Raw genomic sequence first — 24,762 nt, forward strand, 5'->3', positions numbered from 1 at the left:
TTCTCAGAAAACTAAGCTGCACTCGAGAGGTGCCCTTTACGCTCACCTGTCTCTTATGACACGCACAAACTGCTCCGGTGAAGGGCTTGCGTCTGTTTTATCAGAAGCAGTTGCTAAGTCCCCACTGGGTACCAATGTGCTCGAAGCCTGGGCTACAGAGAAAAGGAAGGGCCAGTTTCTAACCCCAGCTGAGATTCAGCTAGAACAGGCCTCCTGCACACACACACGGGCAAGGCCTGCAGCATTGTTACCCACGGCGCAGACTTAGCCTAACCGGGGAGACTCGAGGCAAACGTTAGCTCCTTTTCAGGCTGGGGAAATCTCATCAAAGAGAAGAACCATCTCCTTAACTCGGCTAAATATAAAGAAGTACCTTCAGAAAAACTGGCTGGCCAGAGAAGAGAATAACAGAACAAATGGAGGCCATTCCAAAGGCAAGTAGGACGCGTTATGCCTCAAGTACTCTCTCGCCACCTGGGACGTAACAAGAGTCCAGCAGCGAGTGTCCAGCCACTGAGTCTCCAGGCTGAACAAACACAAGGGCCAGCGTCACGTCTGCGCTGGCATCGGCCAGGCCCTTGCCGCTCTGAGCCCTGGAGCCTCGGTAATGTCTGTGATGGGCTTGAAGGTGGAATGGCACTATATGGAGGCCGCAGTGAGAGGCCCGGTGACTCCCGCAGCCCTGCATTCGTTTCCCAGAGGGGCAGCGGCGGAGAGTACCTGCCCGTGGAACTCACGCCATCATGCTGTCACTGAGGAGCGTGGTCCTCCTACACACCTGTCCCCTAGGACACTTACTTCTGCAGCGTATGGTGACAGACAGCACATTTCCTTTCATCAGTCACTTGGGTTCCTTTTTAGAAGGAAGTGGGAGGACAAACCAGGAAATAAACATTTTAATTTGGCCTGTCTCGAGTCATCAGTTTTAACTGGCCAACTTAGAATAGCTCCTCTCCTGCCAAGCTATCAATGGGCTCACATTTGTTATTTCATAGTTAGGCAAAATAATAACAACAACAACATAATAATAATAATAATAAAAATTTCCCCCAGGGTCAAGAGGCTCAAGGACGGGCTGGGGTCACAACATATGAGGTTTTAGACTTGGGGGCGCTGCAAGGCTCATGCAGGTTTGGGACGGCAGGTACTGACTGCCTTTGGACTTGGGCTTGGCTTCCAGGGTGGTCCTGGTATGATTTCATTACCATCACAGGGAAAGCAGGCATTTGGGGGTGAATCACCCATATACTCGAACAAAATTAATCACCCATATATTGGGTACCTAATGTTAATCACTCATATACTTTAACAGAATTGCCCCCGTACAATCTTGATTATTTATGGTTTCTATGGGGAAAAAGTTTTCCATTCATAAATTGGAAACTATGTGAACTTTACTGCCAGTTACTTATTTCCTGCTTGTTTAAAAATAAACTCCTGGCCCAAAGTCTGTTTACCTCAGATCTGAAAGCTATGCTTTCCTTTCTTCTTTAAACAACAAATAGGCATCGTTTTAGGGACACTCAGGCTAGTTAGTCACTGTGCCTCAGCTCCTGAAATAGCCAACCTTCCTTAAACAAGGGAGCGTGTGGTTGAGGTTGTGAATCCCCGGCCCGATGGCTCAGGAAGGTAATTTGTGAGGTGCAAAGGGTGAAAGTACTTCAGACCCCTGCTCCCCCACCCCTGTCACCCCTACAGTACTGACGGAGAATAGAATAATTTTGAAAAATGATGGAGGAAAGATTAAAGCGATGAAAATGAAACATGGCTCATGGGTAATCCCTACCTCTTTCAATGTAATACAGTGACTCAGCTAATTTAAAATACCATTGAAGTGAGATGACCCTCTTTAAGCATTTTCTCTCTAAGAGGCTGTAAGATTTCCTACCTCTATATCACCACATTTTTCATTTAATTACTGATCAAATGTACCGGTTGGAAAGACTAAGATCTCGCCCTAAACCAGAATAATTTGTGAGATTACAGCAAGCAGACCTATGCTATCTTCCTCTTGATTTTCTAAAAAAAGCTGTTCTTGGGTAAAAGATGGAGGTTTACTTGGATAGAACTTTCCTATTTCTTGTGGTTAATACAGAAACCACACAGGACCCCATCCTGGCATCATAAAGCTTTGAACACTACGTCTATGAAATTCTGTTGTCTTTTTAAATTTTCAGTAACATTTCTTTTCGCTATATTTATCACATTTTCCAAAATATGAAAATGTTCTTTTTATTTTAAATGTTGACTACATTGTGAAAAATTAACTCTGGTTCTATTACTTCAAACTATCCCTTTATTAGCAACAGTTGTGCAATGATGTCAAGAAGAATTTTAAAACCAAAGTACCAAATTTGGAGAGTAGACACATCTGTTTTACTTTGCAGTTTGTTTTAGTGCTTTATTTCTTAGGCTATGAATTCACAACTATCTTATAACAGAGGACTAAAGAAAAAACATATGTTGGTAAATCTCATTTCTGCATTTTTTTAATTCAAGGGGAGTTGCCTCCCTCAGCTGTCTGCCAATAAGTAATAAATGGACTTGGCAAAAAGTTTATTTAAGTTGGCTTTACTAAGCCAACAAAATACAGAAATCAAGTATGGGACAGGCAGAAAAATCTGTTCCTTTGAAGTCAATAAAAATCCATCTCCTTAATCCTTTTTTTATTCCAAGCAGTGGTGATTTTTCTCAACTGACTCACTGAGAACCTTGATTTAGCTAATCTGTCTTGCTTAGTTATCTTTCTTCTCCAAAGCTTTCCTAAAGAAGCATCCTTTCCCCTTGACAACCGTCATCTTTTAGATGTGCCTCATGGTTATAAACACTTTCTAGTTAATCTTGATAGAGATTTCAGAAACAGTTTCTTAATTACTATCCATATTGTCCAAGAATAACAACAGCCGTAGGTAGCAGCTGAAACAAAAGACACACAGAGACAACCGACAGCAGCAACGAGGCTAAAACTCAGTCCCATCCGTCTTCCTTGAGCTGTCTCCCCAAACCTTCGGTCACAGCTTCACGTGAGTAGGTCTCGGCCTACTCATTATGTCCATTAAGGAAGAAAGTTCAGGACTCCTTTCCACCCCAGCCTATCCCTGGATGGGTGATGAATCACGCAGACATACACATACACGAAAATACACAGATTCACGTTTGAAGAGGTCACGAAGGGAAAAGAAGGGCATTACCCTGGCAGAACAGAAACCTGTATTGACTTCAAGACACCCCACGCCCGGCATCGTTTTGTAACACTGGGTTGTGTAGTATCAGAAAAGGATTTCTTACCTAAACTAAAGAGCACCAAGAATTTCAGACACACAAAGTCTCGTTGATCAAACTGTAGGGAACGGAGCTTTGCCACCAAGTCCTGCGCGTGACTCATGAGATTGTTCAGAGTGGTCCCAGCTTGCGATGCAATGATGGTGTAATCCACCTGCAACACAGACTGCGTGTTACTGTCAGCCCCGGACACACACCCTTCACTGGGGACCGGAGGCTTCGCGGCAAAGCAGAGCCAGTGCAGCTTATGACAGAGGGGACTTTCCCCGGGAAAGAGCTTGAAGGCAGCCTAGGATTATCAGATGTGTCACGGTCATTCTGATAAACCTAGTCGTTTCGGTAGCTTGGAAGACATTTTAGATATTTATACATCTACTCTTTTTTTGTATTGTAAAATTATATTCGCACATAAGATTAAAAATTTTAACTCTCCGGGATTAGTTCAAAGAAAAACAGACTGTCATAAAAAATGAATCCGGCACGTTTTGTGTGCGCACAATATTAACCAGTACGTGAGGAAAATGAAGGCAGAGATGTGCTTCCCTTGTTATTTTATTGAGACTATATTTTAAAGTCACCATCGTTCAAGATCATAGCTTGTGGATGATGAACGAATCCCGTTTAGATTATCCTTTAGTGTGCGGCTTCCTAAAGAGCTGCACCTAACAGTTTTCATAGGATCATGGATACATTCCTCTCTAAAGACAGCCATGATCTCATTTATAAGAAGAAGGCCGTCTTGGTTGGGGAAACAAAACAAAAAAGGCTCATTTCCTTCTTCATAAAGCACAAAAGGTGCTGCGATGTACCTAGCTTATTCCTGGAGACGTGAACAGTCCGTTTATAATAACAAGTGCAGACGTCGGGGTGGCTGTCAGTGATGTTTGGGCTCTGGGGCTGCAGTCACAGCTTGGCGGGGAGTCCTGGTGGTCCCCGCGCCCTGTCCTTCTCATGGCGAGCTCTCAGGCCACCACCGTGTTTTAGGCCCATCTGATATCTGCAGCAGCAGCAAATTTGTCTGGGAGGCAAGTCTCATCTGCCACTCACCCAGAGCAGGCTGTATTAAACTTTTATATTTATTGACATTTCATTACCATAATTGACTGCACTTGCTTCTCTAGGAGAAGGCACAGGGCCGCCCCCTGAGCAGAAGAACTAGTCCCTTGAGTAGGATTTGCAATTAAAAACAAGGCAGAATGGATTTTTTTTTTATTGTGTAAATATGATGAGTTGAATTTTCAGCTTTAACTAGAGAATACTGGGTGTACAGAAACCTTTTTTTTCAAGAGTGAGAGAAATTAGGAGTCAGTGGAAAGATGACCCCCAAAGGTGTCAGTCAGTTTTTATGGAGTCAACAATGCATGAAAAAGCCACCGTTAGCATGTGTGCTGGGGGAGCTCCTGACGGAGCCCAGCACTGGCCCCCGCTTGTCACCGAGCTGGCACCTGTCCACTACCTTCAAACATCAAGGGTTCTCAGAGCTCCTCTGGTTTCTGTTTCTAAACGTGTGGAAGACAGGGCCAGTGCACAGGCCACCTGAAGCTGAGCTGGACAGATGGACACCACGGAGCATATGGTTTGCCTGACACACAGAAGGACGCGCCAAGGAGCATTTCGCCAGCTCTCTGACTCAACCGTGGTGCCTGAGCGCTGTACCACGTAAAAACAGTCCATGCTCTACTGATAGTAATAGAAACCCTCCAAACGGTTTCTATTATCCAAACGGGATAGAGCAATGACAGCTAGGGCCACAGAGGTGGAAGGGACCTGGAGAGGACACAGGAAGACCTGGGCCACCGCGACCCCTTCCAAACGAAGCCACGTGAAGTCTCCAGCCCTCAGTGCCCTGAGCTCACGTAAGTCAGTTAAGCCAGATGGCAATAAGGTGGCCCCCACATCTGTGATTCCCAGGGGATCAGAGCAGTTGGAACCCTCCTACCAACTTCAGCTTGGAATCAGTTTCTCAGTATGTACACAGCACATTGTCATCAGAATCATTCGTTAAGCCCTAATTCCGAAGGTGTACTAAAATAAACCACACACATGTTGGTATTGACTTTTGTATCATTAACACAGGGTTCACTCAATTCTGATATGTGTGTAGTTCTAACGGGTATGCAGTAAGTTCAAACATAGAGCTCATACTGGGAAATGTAGTACATTGTAACTGGAAAGAACCTAAAGAATGAATTGTTTTATTATTCAGATGGGTTAATTAAAAGTCAATGTGTGTGTAGTTCACACAGGTGTGAAATAACAAGTTCAAGCACTAGACGTTCATACTTGAAAATGTAACACACTGGGAGCAAAAGCAACTGAAATTGTTTCCGAGATTGATTCTCTATTCAGTGAGGTGGCTTCCAGAAATCAATGGGCCTACCAACGCCTTCATAGCCGGACATTTGTTTACAAGCTGATTTGAAAGCTCAAACATGCTTATTAAATGAGGGCTCTGGTAACATTTCCTTCAAGGAGAATTTATCAAATTGCTGCAGCTCTGAAGCAGGCTCAGCGATTTATTCCTGGAAGCACACACATGGCTGCAACTTCCTGACATTTTATTTCAAACACGATTCTATTCTCCTTGTTGAATGCAAGAGTTTCTAGTCAGTTTAGGAGCAGCTGGCCTTGTCCCTTTATTTACTTAGTAAAATTAATTTATTGCTCTTTTACATGTAATCTTTGTGCCGTTAAATTCAGGGCAGGTATTGAAGACATACTCTAAGCTGGTTGTCCCCTCTGGATAAATTTCACTTGTCATGAAGGTGGAAACCGTTTTAGCTAAATTGCTTTTAGTTTTAATAGCTGATATTTTTTTGATGACTTGAGGATTATAAGATGCTTGTCATTTTCCTACGATACACAATAATAGGAGACAATGAGTGAGTTGCCAGTAGAGCTTTCCCTTGGGAAGATGTTACAGTGGCTGTAATTAGCTACAATATGCAAATACTGGAAGTGATCCCCCTACAAAGTACTCGTGTGGTTTTATGTACATACGGACATGTATGTTTTGTGCGCATTTAGTTTTGAAATGCGGACAGAAATGAATTCTTGTCGTAATTCCAAGATGCTCCGTGCACAGAATTGATTTGACAGTGCTTGCTCTTCCTGATAGTTATTATTTCCTTTTTGCTTGACGAGGTTATTTACTATGTAGCACATAGATGCCGGATTAAAGAATTAAAACTGAGGGGCTGACTTAAGGTTTAAGGAGGAAAGTTGGTGTGAAGCTCGTACTCCCATTCCCGTTCTAGGTATGGGCCCCGGGCTGCCGAGCACAGCGGGGCTATTTCAGTTCCTGGCGCTCTGAAGGCACCACGAGGGCCTTCGCTTCTGCAATCAGCTGTTGAGCGCACACCATGTGCCAGCACCGCGCCAGCCTCTGGGCCTGAGAGGGGCCCTGTGCTGTTGTATCTCACTTTCTTCCCTCTTCCATCTCCGGGTACGGTTCCCGGAAACCCCCTCGCGTTGTACAGTTCAGTCTGGCCTTGTTCTTCGTCCTCTGCAGTAACAAACTCACACGTTCTTTACCGTGAGCTGCGTTCAGTAGGAAAAAGCCAGAACGTGGCCGTGCGTTCCTAGCCTGTCCAGCACAGTTGCCATAAAGCACTGTGTGGGCACCACATCCACACGTCAAGGTGACACACATTTGCGGTGTGGGGTCCCCTTGGTGTCAGGACCGTGGCCTGTTTTGTGGCTGGAGACACAATAATTACTGTCTACTGGTCTTAACACACTGCAAGTAAACATTTTCATTTGTTCGAGAAGGCATCGCCATGGGGCAGTTGAGAATATTCTGTCGGCAGACCTGGAAATTGATCATGAGGGATGTGGGAGTACTGTACTGTATTTCTTCTGGCTGAATCTGAAGAAGGTGACGGGGTTCAAGTTTATCCAGCAATTCCTTGTCACAGCTTCTCTAAGCCCCTGGGGAGGAGAGTGGTCGAGGAGCGTATCACTCCAGGAACAAGGCACTTCTTCTAGAAGCTGAATCACGCAGACGCTTCCAATGCCCCTCTGGGCCCCAAGCACGTCCTCCTCTGAACCTTCCTCCCGTTTTATCTGAACCCACGTCATGGGCCTTACCTGTGACAGCCGCCGGCGCTGAGCGCTGTGAAAAGGTCGGTCAGACAGGCAAGGCGAGGCGGGTGGGCCACACTTCTCACCACTGCCGAGCGCAGGGCTGTGTCTCATTTTACCCCCTCATACCTTAGATTTCCCTTCGACATTCTTAAACTCAATGGATGAAGCCATTCCTGTCCTGTAGGCAAGTGGTAAGCTGCCCGTAGGGAATCTCGCATGCTTTTTTGCAATAATGCCATTTTCCATGTGTCCTGTGCTATCAGCACCGTGACGTGATGCTTCACGGAAACTGGCTCGCTCGGCCACTATTTCAAAGTTCACAGTCTAGACAGATCCATGGGACTCGGTCAGTACGGCCATGTGGAGATGAGTTCTCTTCTCAGAAGAGTTAAGAAAAACCCCCATTGGACATATGGTTTCTCCGCAGATTGGAAGAGAACCCACAGAAGTAGTTGACTTAGGGCGATGGGATGATGAGTGATTGTTTTTTTCTTCTTGCTTTTTCTTAATGCGGAAATAATTTTAAAATTGTAAGTAACAATCACATTAACATTGCTTCTGGATAATTTAAATCTGTTTTTACAATGTGTTTACGACACCACACCCGCAAAATAAAACAAAAACATTTGGGCTCGATGAAAAAGAAAAGAATTTGTTTTTGTTGGAAGCTCCACAGAGGCTGCCACACGCTGAAACTACACACGAAGTCCAAGGCGAGCGCCTCCAGCTGCCACAGGCCCCAAGACCTGAACATTCTACCACCATACGAGGTCATTGTGTTTTGACCTTGAACCAAGCACTTCACCTGCCTCTGCCTCAGTTCCTCGTCTGCAAAATGGGGGTAATAATAACGATAATGATGACGATGATGATACAGTCTTCTAGGGTTGCCAAGTCCACAAATGTCAGCTTCGTGGCAGCTTAGTTTCGATGATTTCTAACTTTCATGTCAGGACTTTGCAGAACTATTTCCTGTAACTCATGCTGCAATCCCGAGGTAGACTCCATTGTAAATCATCCCCACTGGACAGGTGAGGACACTGAGGCTTGAAAAGCAAAGCAACTTGCTCAACACGACACAGAAAGAACAGTTTGCAGTGGGGACTCGAGCACAGGTCAGGCTGACTCTACACCAGGCACACACGCGTGTACCCACCCACACACACACCGTTTTCATGCCAAGGAGTAATGAAAATAGACTCTACCCGTAGTTTGATTATTCTGGGACTGTAAACATAACAAGCTGTTCTCTATTTGTTTTTCTTTGCTTTCTTCAGCTACTTCTATATCTTTTCCTTTAAAAATCTCTCCCCCGGAATATTGCTCCGTGTGTATGCTTAATGTATTCCTTTCTTTCCTCTCATCGTTGTTTTAACTGTCTTCTTACCATTAGCGTACACCAAATGAGTTATTGTTGCTATTGTTGTTTTAACAAAAATCTAGGTCTCCCCAGCCTTGCAATCAGAGAGGTGTTTAGCATTCCGGGGAGACGACGGTGTAGGCTCCCTGGGCCAGGTGCATGGCTGCTTGTCACTGTGGGGCCGTGTGACTTCTCGGCTTGTGACAGTAGCCTGGCCTGGTAAGAGGGTGGGACGGAGGGAAGGGAACGCGGAGGGAGAACACTCTGCATCGGGAGTCCGGGACCCGCGTGAAAACCTCTCTCGTTCTGGTAGAACGGTCACGTGCTTTGGAAAGTCTTCCTTTGTAGCTTTCATCTCAAGAAATTACAGGGAGCCCAGGGAGGCGTTCCAAAGGTGTGGTCTAGCTTATTCCGTGAAAGAAAAGAAACCATTTGTTCCACAATTTCAATCAATGAGACTGTCCAGTTATAAGGAGTCACTATGAGTCGATTCGCCGGGATTGGATGGAAAAGGGCGGGGAGGCGGCTGACAGAAATGTAAGGGGCGTGGCAACGGTCTCCTAGCAACCAGGGGTGGGGTCACACGGCGCTAGACTCATCCTGGCGGTCCCTGCGGAAGGTCCATAAATGTCGAATCACTATGAATCACACCTGAAACTAACAGAACATTTTAGGTCAACTATAATTTTAAAATAAATTTTTTTAAAAGTGTGGGAAGCGGGAGCTAGAAGAATCTGGACCGCAGGAGAGGTGTAAGGAAGCCACCAGCTCTCCACCCAGTGGGTCCCCTCCTTCCGCTGTGACGGTCAAACACGAGTAGCAAGAACCGATCCTAAAGACTGTAAATACCACCTATTCCTTGACTGTTCTGGTTCTGAAAATCAAACAAGAAATGCACTTGCTCTACTTTTACATGGTAATTACGTCTACCCAGGGACAGCACTTAAGGGAAAATGAAATGTGAACTAAGGAATATTTCTAAAGAGCAGGAATGGAAGTGCTTTGAGAAAGAATGGCACAACCCATTTCATTTCTGAGACTCCGAAGGAAATGAAATCACATTAATTTGTGGACTGAGTCTTGTCCTTTTAATGCATCTCCTCGTTGGGCCAGGGTAGGAGGGAGGATGGGGACGCAAAGCCAGTGATTGCACTCTGGAAAGGGGTACGCCAGGTCACAGGGTGAAAATGCTAAACCCAGACTTGAAAGCACAGGAAGCCAAACCCACTGAGACTTCATTTGCTCATCTAGAACGCTTTTCTCAGGAGACCTGTGGAAAGCAGGGACCCTGTAGCAAACTGGTCCAATTTGCAGAAACTCTGCGTTGGCACTTGCCTCTGCTTTGATGGGGAAAATGTGATTTATTTAATAATACAGCAAATGCTGTGGAGACAGCCTTTCACTCTCAGATATGCACTGCCGTGGACTGACAGCCTGTAAACATTGATGGCTGGATGTCAGTGCTCATGCTACCCGAGCCCTGAGGGCTGAGCCGTGCTGAGCTCTGTAGGGATGCCCGAATGGGTGAGTCCAGTCGCTCAGAGGCACCATGATGTCCCATGCACTTATTTTGATAAAACTCAGTTCTAGGGTGGAATGCAAGGAACAGGGCATGCCAAAATCCTGGGGAGCTGGGCTTAGGCCCAGTGAATAGACTTTCTCTCCCCCAGGTACCCACAAGGTCATCTCCTCCAAGTCTTTGCTCACTCGTCACCTTCACAAAGAGGCCAAACCAAGCATTCTTATTTCATACTCGTTCATGGGTCACCCTGCCAAACACGGGCATAAGCGTGTGTCGACTCCCCTTCACACAGCAGTTCCTTTTTCTCTTTTATTCAACTGTGCGCTGACCTCTAACGTATCATCGGTTTGTCTACAGCGATTATTTACTGCCAGCTCTTCCGTGTCACAACGGTGAGTGACACGAGGGCAGACATCTTTTCCCGTTTTGTTCACTAATATTTGCCAAAGTCCTGGAATAGTGACTGGCACACTCTAGGAGGTTCCAGAAATATCTGTTGATGGAACAAATAGCTATTCAAAAAGGAGTGGGACCCAACAGCCCCTTTCCTGGCTGGCTTCCTTTTGAGTGATAACTGTTGACTCTTGACCACTACACCTCCTGTTCCTTGTTCCTCGCAGGCCATCATGCCACATTTTAGGTTACACATGACATGGAACCTCTCTCTCCCACCAATATGAATCCAAAAGAGAAGGATTCCACAATTTAGGAGGTTTTTCAATAGCTGACAAACCAGTGTGGCTGATTAATGCAGAAGCTCGAGGAAAGACCCTGGATACTAATCCTTAACTTTGACTTAGCAATTGTCTCGGCCCTCGAAAGCCCAGCTTTCAGTCCTGGCAGACTGGACGCGGCTGTGTGTTTGCGATTCTGTGTGCGGGGACAAGTTTAACGGAAAACATCAAGGTGGGGAGACAGCAAGTCGGCTTCTCTCAATTATCTGCAACCCATCTCGTCCTTTCAAAGCACAGGAGTACTTCTGAGCCAGTTAAATTCCTGCCATTCTGATCACGCTTAATAAAAAGACGCAATTTTTTTTTTTTTTTTGGTCTCTACACTCACTTGTTGCCCAGTAACCAGGAAGATGGATCCTTCCTTCCCATGTACCACTTGTCGGTAAATGTGGTCGAGAATTAAGAGCTCACTCCAGCAGTTCTGAAGCAGCTTCATTTGATCATCAACCTGTAGAGGAAAGAGAAAAAAACATGACACCATTCTTCACTACGTTTTTGTTTTTGCATCGTTTTCTACAGAAGAGAAGTCACCAAAGCGCAGGTGCTCAGTGGACCCTCAGCGCTCCTGAAAAATCATGATTTTCATTTGGACAAATACTTTTTAGTCCGCACACAAATGCTTCAGCTAAGTGTTTGTAATCAATGAGCCTCTAGGAAAAGGGACTCCATTAGATGGGTCTGTCCGACGTCACCACACCATTAGCCCGTCCCCAGCAGACCCCATTACAACGACCCCAGCTGGCCCGCGCGTATGTGTCTGGAGGCTCATACATTGAACCACAGCCGAAAGAGTACGCAGATATTAGCAAGCTGCCAAACCAGGGGGATTTATGGAACAGACAGTGAGCCTGGCAGCCCAGGTGACTTTGGGACACAGAGGCAGCCTGCCGTGACCTGCAATCAGCCGACAGAACTGAAATTGCAAACTGGGCTCGACTCTGACCAGATCAGTCACCGAGCATGGTCTCGCTGTCCAGTAGTATCGAGTCGGACGGGTCCCCACCAACTCTCTCAACTGTCCTTATGTGGGAAAGGGGTGGGATCGGCACCTCCCTCACCGACCACGGTGGGCATTTCATGCAGATTCCATCATGCGTCCATGACAAAAGCACAGCTACTCCAGGTGCGGTCCACAGGCCCGGGGTCTCCGTGTGGCGAGCATCCCGGTCCCTTGCTATGTCTACTTGTCACGGCGGATGCCATGTTTACACATCCGCTGTGCATTTCTAACCGAAACACCTAGCATGGAGAAGCTGTGTGACAGGTTTTCACGTTTTGTGTGTGGTTTCAGATTGGATTCACACACCTACCCTTGAGAACAGGCCTCATTATATTCCATTTTCGGAAGAGGAAATGGGGTCTTTGGGTCAGCGGTGTGCCTGTGAGTCTCTTCCGCTCAAGCTCCAGGCTGCCTCCACAGTACAAGAGGCGCTAGAATTTTCTAAACCAAATTAATTTAACTCACTTGAAAAAGATTCACTTCTAAGCGGCCATTCGATGGGACTCTGGATAGTTGAATGATTCTTGGGAAGAGTCATCCAGTAGCCGTGACACGAGCTTGTGGCTGATTTTATTTCCGTGAGCCCAGGTCACGGTAACAGTGCCCAGCTCGGCCCTGAACTTGGAGTGAAAACCAGGAGCAGAAGCCCCGGTTGACAGTCTGACTGTGAGAGCTTGGCCCACCCACCTGGCTCTCTCAGCCTTATTTTCTTACCTAAAAATATGTGAGATTGTTCTTGTCCTGAGGATGAAATGAGATAGTGGATAGTAGATGGGAAATCCCCTCATAAAGTGTAAAACAATAGCAAATGAGGAAACGAGGGGAAACAGAAGGCTTGCAACTGGTGGCCATCTTGATTCTGTTTTGAAGGGAAAAAGCGATTGTGGGATCAAAGCATCAACCGGGCTCAGGGACCAGGAAAAGCCTCCCCAAACAGCTCCATCAGAAATACTTCACACCAGACATGCACTCATTACATACATGGATGTTTTTAGGAGCTGGTTATTTGGCGGGTATAAGTGCCACACCTGGGATATGTGGCACACAGGGTCCCCACCTGTGAAAATGACTGGTGGGGCCACTGCTCCCCGACCCACTACTTGGTGGCTTAGTGGAGAGCTCCTGTGTTGTGTGCTGTCACACATCAGGCTGTGGGCAGCAGTGGCACAGAGATTACTACACGTTCTCTGCACACTGCGGCCACACATCCTGGCCCCCAGAGCAGATTCTGGGAGCCATCTCAGAGGTTTGGGCTGATGTCAGACAAAGCCCACTTCACTCTGTGGGTTTTACGATGTTCTCATGCCAGCAAATATGCTACCAGCATCGCATTTCAAATTTATCAGGCTATATTGGTCGTTTGGCTCCATAGTACATTTTCTTTCTGTGATGTGAAGCTTTTGTTATTTACTTAGCTTGCTTTTCAAGGAAGCCTAAAACACTGTACTTTGAGATTGTCTCCCCAGAAACAGTTAGCGTACACATTAATGCTGCAAATAATTTCAAAATGGGTGGGAGAATATGGACTCCTCCAAGTGTATTTATGGGTGTCTGTACGGGTTGCCAGTTTCTGTACCTATTTACACAGCAAGAAAATGTATGCCCATTTTGCAGGTGGAAAAACGAAAGAGCTGAGAGAATATCTGCTGGCCACGCAGAAAAGGAGAAAAGGTGAGTGGCAATGAAATCAAGCGTGTTTTCTGGCGCATTACGGGGTTCTTCCTCTTTATTCACATTCGATGGTCCCCCACCCTTCCTAAGTAACGTGACAGAAATACTGAGGTAACAGAGTTTGCCAGCATCGAGGCACGTTCAGATTGGAAGGTAAGAACCGGACGTTTCCTGGCTCTCTTTTCTCCCGGGATGTTGAGAATGTGCTTCCAAATAGGATGTATTTTTGTCTCATGTTCAGAAAAAGAGTGGGTTATATCATTTTCAGACCTCATTCCTGACTCTGTGTGTGTGTGTGTGTGAGAGAGAGAGACAGAGACAGAGAGAGAGCGCCCATTGCTCAGGAAGGAGCAAAGCTTCTGCTGTCAGAAACCCCCCCGGAAGCTCCTTACTAAGGGGCTGGATATTTTTTGGCCCCAATTCCTTCCCCTGCTGCCTGAGTCCAGACGCGGGAAGGAGATGATGGGTTGGCGTCTAAAATCTGCATGTTTCTCGGTTCCTCTGCTTCCTCAGGAATTGCGGGAACAGTGAAAACACTGATTTCCCCTAACTAGCACTTCACGTTTGGTGTTCTGTTTCATGCTGTCCGTGTCATCATGTGTCCCCTGGCATCTGTTTACACAAGGAGTGGAATTGCATGTTGGTCCATCTGCCGTCCTTGAGGGCAGGGGCGCGTGGCACTGAAGCTCCAGCTCCAGGCATAAAAGATGCGTCTTATAAACGCTCGTGAAGTGAAGGATTGGGCGGCCAGCTGCCCTTGCTTCGCAGGTATCTGCTGTGCTCTGTGTCCCTGGTACCTAGCCTGCAGTATCAGGGAGCCACCCTTCAGTGTCAGGGCGCCTGCCCGTCCCCTGCCTGTGCCGGCAAGTCTGGACCCACAGGTGGCCTCTGGTGCAGACGTCTTGACGGACTGTAATTTCAACACCCTCCTGAGCCGACATTCCGTGTCACTGGGCTCCCTGATGGATTATGTCCTGTTTTACGTTATCTTGGGCCTGGTGAGTATGCACCTTGGCTGTGCCCTCATGGGTGTGCGGCTCTGGATGGAAGGACAGGGGAGATGTGACGGCCGACGTGTCCCTTATCTCTAGATAAGAAACGTTGGCGATTTTGAAGGGAAAACAGTTGTAGGAGGGATCTAGGGTTGGGAGGAGAAGTGAAGACAGCTTTTCCTGGCAGTGACTCTGTTGGTAGACAGTTTCGGAAATGGAGAAGGGCGGCTGACGGCCCGTAACCCGCTCTGTCCCCCCAGACGTCTCTGGTGTGATCCTGTGTGATCCTGTGTTATCAGCTGTAATAAAGGGGAGGACTTATCTCAGAAACCTAATTACTCATCAAGGGAACTATTTATCCTGATGTTATAGACGAGCCTGCACAGGAATACAAGCCCCGTATTGTTACGAAGCTCAACTTCCCACACCTCAGGAGGTTAATCATTAGAAACGTGTGCTTTCTCAGGAGAACGGGGGAGATTTGGCAAACAACTCAAGGAAGAAAAATGTTTCGCTCTGTCTCAAGCCCACATGTACCTTGTCGAAACCTTTCTGTCAGCCCTCCCGTTTCCCTTTAACCAGTCAGCCACCGAGCTCGGAGTCCACGGTCCCCCTGCATAGGAGAACGTCCTGCTGTCATGAATGGCAGTTTAAAGGGGATGTGAACCCGTTTCTTACTTCTGGTCACAAGGCCTGGTGTGCCAGGCCCGGTGTGAGAAACTTGGTGGGAAGTGGGTGACTAAGGTACAATCCAGCCTTCAACCAGCAGAGACACGAATGCAAACCTGTTCTTATAATCCCAGGGCCACTTTACCCGGCTCCACTTCCTGGGGACGCCCCCAGGGGTCCTGGACGCTTCTGAGAAGAGTGTGTTCAAGCAGACGTTTCCATAGAATCACTTAATAAACTCTCTTCTCAGTAGCTCCTGCGGGAACTCTTGGAACAAAGTGTTCAAAAAACAGTGTAGAGATTCTTCAGAATCATTACAAATAAAGTCCACGTATTATTTCCCTTCCTTCCTTCCTTCCTTCCTTCCTTCCTTCCTTCCTTCCTTCCTTCCTTCCTTCCTTCCTTCCTTCCTTCCTTCCTTCCTTCCTTCCTTGCTTCCTTCTTTCTTTCCTTCCATCCATCCTTCCTTCCTTGTTTCTGGCAAAAAGAATGAAAAATTCCTGGAGGTGGGCCCCCCGTTCCCTTTGTGACAATGATGACATTTATAAAGGTATATCCAGAAGCAGGGAGAGAAAATCCAAACCCAAACAAAAATCAAAACCAACGGAACGAATGTTAACAGCCGCTGTGAGCCAGGCAGACCCACAGCTGCTCCAATCCTTCCTTGTTTGTATAAAACACACGGAAGGGTATCTGCAAACTGCGACAAAGTCCAACAAGAAATGATTTCACATTAACAGTGATTAAACAAGCACTAAAAACAATACTGCACAAGAGAAACAGCAGCCAGGAAAACTCCCCTGTCAATTGTCGGAATACCCAGTGGATTTACAGCCAGACGGTCTTCCTTGCTCGGCGATAGCAGACGTGGCCCCAGAGGACTTTCTAAGTGGGTGGCTGTATTTTATAATACGGAGACTTAGCTGTCATCACCTCGCCCGGGCGTCTCTGAACACAGGATTTCTTCTCCCCTGTGTGTCCCTCGCTTCAGGTGAGGGATGCAGGAGGCAGAGGGTTTAACTGCGTGACGTCTGCCCAGGGCTATTCCAGCAGCCCCTCTGAGCTACACACATTTCCACTCCACCCAGGACGGGAGCAGTGCAGAGAATCTAGGACCCAGAGGGACCACCCACTTCTCCCTCCTGATCGGATTCACCCAGACACAGTCACTGCAACTACCTACTCTGGTCACGCTGTTCCTTTGCACACAAACCTTCCCCAAAGCCCCTCAGTTTCCCTTCAAAGCTCTCTGCCCGACTAGTGTATGCTGGGAGTGGCCACTGCTCAGGGTGGCTACTGATCCTGCAGCCCGGGGTGGCCTGAGGCGGCCGGGAACCGAGGAGCAAATGGGAGGAAAGTGGCTGTCATTCCGATGATCTCCTAAATGTCCAGGGAAACGGGGCCACCTGGGCCCTGCCCCCCTCCACCTGTCAAGTGGAAGCGAGAAACAAGATAGCTGTCCGCAGAGGGAGGAGACGGAACATAAGACAGACCAGCCCCTACTTCTCACAGCTCAGTGCAGGGTCACTCAGTGGACACGGTTGGAGGCCCTGGATGTCAGGCGCCCCGAGGAGCCGGTCGAAGCCAGGATCCCACAGGACATGCCCGACCATGAATCACCAGGAACAGGCTCGGTAGGTCCCGTGTGAGACGTCAGGGGCTCGCGCGTGTTCTCTCGGGGGCCCCCACCAAACATTGTACCATTCCTCCCAAAGCCCAGTGCTTCCAAAGGTAAGTTCCATTTCCCCAGAACGGTCACGTGCTGGCAGGCCTACCTCGCAGGGATGTGGGATTCAGCATGACTCGGTATGAAGATGTGCTAATGCCAGGTACTCAGCGTCGTCTTCATTTGTGTGAGTGTGACACAGCTATTGAAGTGAGAGACACCTCTGAGGTTTGGAGACAGGCAGCATGGTGTGTGTAAGTGTTACTTATCCCTACTGAGGTAGGTGTCACCCGACGGCATGATGTAATTTAGCCAGTTTCTTTCGACTAGAATTGTAGCTGTGTGTTATGTATCATCGAGTCGGCTGCGACTCTGGGTGACATATGATGAGTGACGTCCACACGTCCCGTCCTCACAGCCCTGCTCAGCTCCTGCAGACTCAGCCTGTGGCCCCTTTTATGGAGTCAGTCCATCTCCTATTTGGTCTCTCTCTCTTCCTGCTCCCTGTTATTTTCCCAGCACTTTTGTCTTTTCCAGAGAACCCTGCCCTCCCACGATGTCCCACAGTAGGACAGCTGCAGCTTTTGCGTTTTGCCTCCAGTGATATTCAGACTTAACTTGCTCTAGGACCCTCTCGTTCGTCTTCCTGGCGGTCCGGGGTCTCCACAGACCTCCTCCCAACACCATAGTGCAAATGAACCAATTTCTTTCCCATCCGCCTTCTTCCCCGTCCAACCTTCGTGTCCGTACGTAGTAAGTGGGAACACGAGGGTGTGTTGGTCTCAGCCTTGGTCCCTAACGACACATCTGAGCTCTTGGTGACTTTTCCTAGTTCTTCCAAGTTACATTCTCAGAATTTGTCAAACCTAAGACGTACTTTACCTGGCTTTTACTCCTCTCATCCACATTTCCAAAAGCTTCTTGTTGAAACATCAATTACTTATAAGCTAACAGTATGTTCATCATGTTGGGGGGTCAGATAGGAGTTGGCACACAGCAGTCCTGTTAAGTGTCTGTACACACATAATTCATGTGATCTGATTTGGTGGCACTCAAAGGTAACGGGTAAGGCTCTTTCCCGGTGGCTTGTGGGATCGGTCACTTGTATTGCTTCAGAGTCACAGCACGTGCATATGTAACGAGATGAAAGAAAGGGAGTCTGTGCCATCACACCAGGTTAGTTGGTCCACACTTCCCCAGAGCTGCTTGGACATGACAACTCAGTCTAGTGTCTTTTGCAACGTAAAGAAGGTAGGAATTAACGTACTGCTGAACTCTGGGCCAGCCCAGCTCCAGATCTGTGAGATGGGTATTGCAAAGGGTGGATTGGATGCGGGCGTGTTAACGTAGGAGTCATTCCTCTTATCAGATTAGGGACATGTCCCAATCAACAATAAATCAAACACTTACTGGTGCTGGCCATTGTTGAGACTTGAATAAATATAAAAACTAATTCTTTTGTATGTCAATTATACTTTAATTAAAAAAGAAAACCACACTAGTTCTTATCCTCAAGGAATTTACAAATGAACTGAACAAATAAGACATCTAGCTGTGCAAAATAATTAGTGCACAAGATAGCACGTAATGTGTAAAACTGTGGCACCAGTAATTAGAAAATGAGTATGTATACAGAGGGTGCCAAAAAAAAAAATCTATACACATTTTAAGAAAGGAAAACACTGTATTAAAATTGTAATACTCAATATGTACCGATAACAAAAGATGAAGACAAGTCACGTGTGACTTCTGCAATGTCAAGAGGTGCTCACAGTGGTTCCCATCAGCGTAATTTTAATAGTTTTTTATTTCTTTCTTAAAATGTATCTACATTCTTTTGGCAACCTCTGTATGTGTATATGCATACGTGTGAGATACATAGAAGGCCACATCCTTAAGAGATGAGTTGAAGCAGTTTATACGTACATCTGATAAAAGACGGATAATCAATTAAATGAGGAAATGGAGAGAAAGGGAACATAAAGGCAGGAGAAGAAGCGAAAGGCAAGCATAGGATCAGTCCCCCAAACAAGACACCCTGTTAGTGGTTGTTAAATCTAAACCAAAATAAATAAAAGGAGGCAAAATATGAGAGGTGTTAAGTGAAGTCCAAAGAAAAACATTTCAGGGGATGGAAAAAGTTGGCGAATGAGAAAAAAATATGTATTTTAAGGTAGATGAATGTGACATATTTTCCAGTGCTTTCTCTGGCTGGGTATTGTTTCATTTATGACATTCGCTGTTTGCTGTGGTCTAAGTTTCAAAATCTCCTATTAATGCAATGCTCCTCACACATCTGATCAGGCAGTTACTCGTCAAGCGATGACGACAACACTCTTTAAGCACAACATGTTTTCTTTCGGCTTGGTTAGAATGTCTGGAAAACATTTGTGAATATGCTTGTCGTTTCTGGAGTAGGGTGATGTTGAAAGGACCTAGCGGTCACCTTTAGTTCATCGACTTCATTTTACAGAGGGGAGCACGCAGGTCAGGTGTGCTGTGACTTATATGAGGTGACTCGGGTGCCAGAAATGGGGTGGGGACCCAGGCGCTATGGATCCGCGCCCGGCCTACTGCCACTCTCCAGGACTAAAGAACAACCTTCTCATTTTTTTCTATCGAAGTTTATTTTTGTAAATATAGCGCTGCCTCGATATCTTTCCTGCAAGGAAATACAGGAATGGTATTTTAATTTCTCTATTTGAAATGTAAAGAAGCTTGTGATTGGAGGAATGAAGTCCTTCGGAAATACAGAAACATGGCTTCCAAGTGATAGAACCGTGGAATTCTCTGGACATAAAATCCAGATAGGTGCTCTTTCCTGGTTTTGGGGGGAAAGGCTATGAAGGTGGCTTGGATGGAGGATTAACTGAAACCTAGCATTTACGTAATCCCATGGGGGTCTGTTTTGTGCTGAAACTGAGATAGGAAAGAAGTTCTTCTAGAATCAAGATGGAGAAGGAGCGTAGAGAAAAACAAAGATTTCACTCTCTTCATATTTTTGAAAATCCAGAAATTATTATATGGTATGACTGGCTAGATTTCTCTGTCAAGATATTTAGGCAAATAATAACTTCATTTGACCTTGGGGACATTTTCTCAGTAGCCCCTACATGACTTTATCAGGATGTGTCCATCTGGTCACGACAGGGCGTGTGGTGCTGGCCCCGTAGTCAGAGGGGAGCACCTTCCCAGTGGTGTGTCACCACTGAAAGGGCCACCTGGCCTGGCCGCAGTCCCAGAAGACACAAAGGCAACCTGAGTCATCACGTAACTGCTGGTGGCCTGTGTCGCTTCCTACAGCTGCCTGCAGCTCGGCTGGGTGGAGGATAGGACTCCCAACCCCGCTAAACGCCCCCAACCTAAAAACGAGGGACCTCATTGCCATGGAGACGCTACTCACCAGTATGGCACGGCCCTAGTTTTGACCAATATTTTCGTTCCCCAGTTGTGGCCCGTTAAGCATGAAAACCATCCTACACACACACCACTGCGAGGTACTGACTTGGGCAACCAAACTACATCCTCCAGATTTTCAGCAACACCATTTCTAGCTCGATGGCACCTGGTGGCAGGCCAGGGTTCCTTACACGGAGGTGCCCATTGCTTCTACCCCCGTGTTCTCTATTCCAGTCTCAGGGAGCAACACGTGCCGGCCATCGTGCTCCCCCCACCCCCAGGCTGCATGCCTGCCTGTCGGACGACCGGCGAGGGTCTACAGAATGAGTGGGTGGCAGTTTCATCGGAGTAGGCTGGTCGATTCATGGCAAACACTACGGTAATTCAGCCACCTCACGAAGTCAATTCATTTTTCAGTGAAACTGACCATCAGTTCCCAGACTGTGTAGACAGACACAGGCCTCGAGATGGGTTGTTACGACCCATCGATCACAACAGTGCTCCGATTTCACACAGGTGGTCAGTCATACAGTGAACACCCTCCTGTGTCTGAGTGCTGAGGCAGCAGCGTGTGGGCTGGGCGGGGTCCCAATCCCTGGAATAATAAAAACGCAGCCGCATGAGCGTACGATGTTCCTAAAACCTGTCCACGCATGTCCTCGTCTTACTGATGTTGGCCCTTATACACCTGCTAGAAAGGAAAGGGTCTGTAGGTCCAACACGCAGCTCCTTCCCGGTTATCTCTTTACAACCAATTAGGACATTTCTCTGCCAGAAAGTATTTGTCAATTCTTTCTTTATGACACTTCAGAACCTAGAAGGTACTGGATGATACTCGTAAGGCACTCATAGGACAGAGCGCCTACTGCAAGCGTCCCACCAGGGTGGGATCCAGCCAGGTGCTCAAGGTGACGAGAATGTGTGCAGCCCTGTCCCATCCTACTTCTCTGAGCCCCGTTCCACGTTGCCTGCTCATTTCCCGTGAGCGCGGAACGTGGCCGATCAGACCGAGGCCCCAGGGTCTCCTTGCTGTTTCACGACTCAGAAGGAGCTCGGACAGAGCCTGACCAAGGGGTGAGCTCCCCACTGTCCCTGACCGTGACCCCCTGCTGTCACGAGGTGGGGCTCTCCGAGGTACATCCTAAGACGTGGTATCTCACTGAGCTCAAACGAGGCTGTTCGTCCTGTGAAAATGGCGACACACTGACACTCCCACTGGTATTTCATAGATGGACATTTAAAAACCACCCACCCAAAGAATGAGGTATAATTCCACGTGGGGAAAATCTGGCCTAACTGGACTTGCCTCAGATTCGAGCTTCACTCTTTCTCAAGGCAGAAATTGGTTTGAAAACGAGGAAAAGGGAGTCTAGGGGAAGAGCGCAGGGGCAAAGCCCCGCTCACGCTGTGCATGGCACTGACAGGGGTGCAAGGACGAAGCCCGTCACTGCGTCACCGCGTACCAGGGAAGTAAGGAGGGTGTGGGCTGCTGTTATCCCAGCGTCCGCACTTTCTCTGGGAAACCACGCCTGACAGCATTAGGGTGGCAGAGCCTGCTTCTGTCCTGCAGTCTGGGAGCTACACGTTTTTTCTTGAAAAAAGGGAAATGTCTGCTTGTTGGCTTGTTGCTATCCCACTTCTGGAATTCCCATGGCCCATTCCTTCAAGGGAGAAAGAAACACACAAAGGCCACATAAATGTTTTATGGACTGACTCCCCAAGCCACCACGTCCTCAGCGTATCTGCAGTGAAGGGGTCGCATGGACACAGGCCAGCAGCGAGTCTGACTCCTGGGTCCTGAAGGTCACACAGGTGACTAAGAAATGAACCACGTGTGGTGACGTTGATGTTACACGCTAAAGTGACCCATCCGCCTGTGTTCGGGCACATTTCGCCCCTGGATTGAACACACACGATTTATAAAATCTACAGAAGAGAAACAGCATTCCTCATGGTAGAAAAGCAACCTATTTCTTTTGAACCCTTTTTTTCTGATAAACAAGTACCTGATAAACAAGTAGAAGATCCACACGCTAGGAACCAAACCGGCCTGCCTGAACGAGGACGTTGAGCGTCCGGCTTTCGCTGCGAGTGGCGCGCCTGCTGGAGCCCACAGGCCCGGAAAGCCGTCCGTCTCCACTCACACGTGGGTGAGCCAGTTCAAGGTGGCAGCGAGCTCTCGGATCAATATGGTGAAGTATGGAGATTGATCTCCTCCCAGAGCGAGTGCATTAACGAGCGCCTCTGTCTGACCTTTGCCCGTGGTACAAATTAGGCTGCAGCGCAAACCACATTCCTGAACAGGGACTTTTGGTCTTGGCTTGCTTTTAATAAAGCGCGTTGCGGACTTCATAGCACATCTTTTGTACCGACCAGGAGGACCTTGCCGAATTAGCATGTCATGTCTGGAATTATGGGCAAGACAGCGTGAACGCATGCCTTTGAAACAAAGCGTGTTCTTTTCGTTTTTCCTCAAGGTGCTAGATAGCTTTCTAAGCAGGAAGCTCTACTAATGGCTTCACTTCATTCTCTCGTAAGAGTCCAGGAAGATACAGCTGTGCCCAAGACCTCAGCCTTTGAGGCACCTACAGTTCACCTGGGGATCTTGTTGAAATGCAGGTTCTGGTTCAGCAGATCGGGTGGGAGTCCTGCGCGTCCAACCAGCTGACCAGGGAGGCCAGTGCTGGCTGAACATGCCACCCTTTGAATGGAAAGCTGTAGCAAATTCCAGCCGAAGACAGCCCCCTCCACAGGTGCATGTGTGCACACATTGTCTCGCACCCACACTCTCATGCCAACATTTTAGGCTCAGGGACGTGGTATGAGAACAGTACACTATGATGGCAGAGTGAGAGCTTAGGGGCTGGACAGTCCTGTGCAAGCCCAGGATCCCCCGGCGGCCAACAGATAAGCATGACATTGGGCAAATGACGTAATGCCTTGAGCCTCACTTTGTTTCTGCTTCGGCCAAACTCTAATTAATATGGCCCCCCACCCACCTTGTGGCGAGGGTTCACTGACCAAGGCACACCCAGAGCTTAGGACAAGGCTTGGTCTCCCTAAGTGAGAGCTCTTCCTAGAGGACATCACAGTTCTTCTATAAGAGTTAGAGTTGGTCCGTCATCCTTAGCTCCGTCAAGTATCACAAAACAGGTAGGAGCTGAATGCAAAATGCAGCTCAAAGCACCACCTCTAGGCTTCTGTGCGGTCATGGTCTCCCCACCAATTTTCCTACGTGCCTTGGGGGCTGACCAGGCAGAACCTACAGCTGCTGGAGAGGCCCAACGGGATGTGGACCTCAGAGGGTGACTGCAGTGGTTCCAGCTGCTTCTGGATGGCAGCACCAAGTGGTCAGGGCCAGAGTGGCCCCAGTGTGAGCGTGTGTGAGGAAGGGGTGCAGGCGAGCACGCAGCCTGTCAGTCGCCTACCCTGGGTGCTGTCCTCATGGCTGCCACACCACCAGCAGAGAGGGGGCCCCGCCCTGCTGTCTCTCCTGATGCCCCACCTCCTTGCTCAGTGGCACATTCCAGTTTCAGAATTGCATTCAGTTGCCATCCGGCTTTAATCCCCACGGAAGAGGAAAACGCCACAGAAGTGGTGCTTAAATGAATGGTTTCCCCAGTGTGGTCAGAGGGCCCCGGGGTGAAAACTCCCTTATACAGAGATGCTCTCTGCCCTTTGACCCTCTACCTCTCACGACTGGACTGAGCTACAGGATGAAATGACGTCATTGCTCTGGAGACAGCTGGAACGTATGCTTGTGAATCCCTGTGTTTTAACCATTTCTCAGTTTTAAATCTCAGTACGTTATTATTGGCAGTTACAGGTCATCACGTGCACTAAAGGTCTTTGCAGTCCCCAGTCATTTTCAAGAGTGCAAAGGGGGCCTGAGATCAAAACGCATGTGAAATACTTCTCTAAATCAATTATCAGTCATTTTCATATGAACATAAATGAATCTCTTAACAACAAATTTGTCGAGTAACTACTGAGTTCAAAGCTCTGTGCTAGCGTTTGTGGGAGAAAACAGTGACAAGTAAGGGACGGATGAGTTGGGGAGATGGACATGTAAGTAACACTGAGGGGGTCACATGACCACCGGGTATCCCAGATTTTGTCGGATGGTCCAACAGTTCCATGACTACCTGTAGACTTGTCACATCAACAGCTTGAAGTTTGGTGATGGTGGAATATACGCGTTTATAATGGCTAACATAGAAGAACAAGCAAAATACAGAAACAGAGGAAAGAGAGATTGATTACAGCTCAAGCAAGTGACAGCAGTTCTCAGGATCAGTGTTTAAGGTCAGCCCCGTGTGGAGGATCTAAGCAAAGAGCGGGGCCGGCCAGTGCCCGGAGGTGTGAAGATTGCAAACGTGTG

At 47.6% G+C, this 24,762-nt stretch overlaps 1 protein-coding gene across 6 annotated transcripts in view; it reads right to left on the minus strand.

Annotated features, from left to right (window-relative positions):
• The window catches only part of NR5A2 (nuclear receptor subfamily 5 group A member 2), a 107,415-nt gene that overhangs the window by 33,449 nt on the left and 49,204 nt on the right, over positions 1-24,762 (minus strand). For all 6 annotated transcript variants that reach the window (XM_033099586.1, XM_033099585.1, XM_033099583.1 and 3 more), the window contains exons 5-6: positions 11,313-11,432; positions 3,289-3,436 (exon numbers count right to left, since the gene is read on the minus strand). In XM_033099586.1, the coding sequence (XP_032955477.1) occupies positions 3,289-3,436; positions 11,313-11,432 (268 nt within the window). The remainder of the gene's footprint in view (positions 1-3,288; positions 3,437-11,312; positions 11,433-24,762) is intronic.

Source organism: Rhinolophus ferrumequinum, chromosome 27, assembly GCF_004115265.2.
Source record: "Rhinolophus ferrumequinum isolate MPI-CBG mRhiFer1 chromosome 27, mRhiFer1_v1.p, whole genome shotgun sequence".
Taxonomy (NCBI): domain Eukaryota; kingdom Metazoa; phylum Chordata; class Mammalia; order Chiroptera; family Rhinolophidae; genus Rhinolophus; species Rhinolophus ferrumequinum.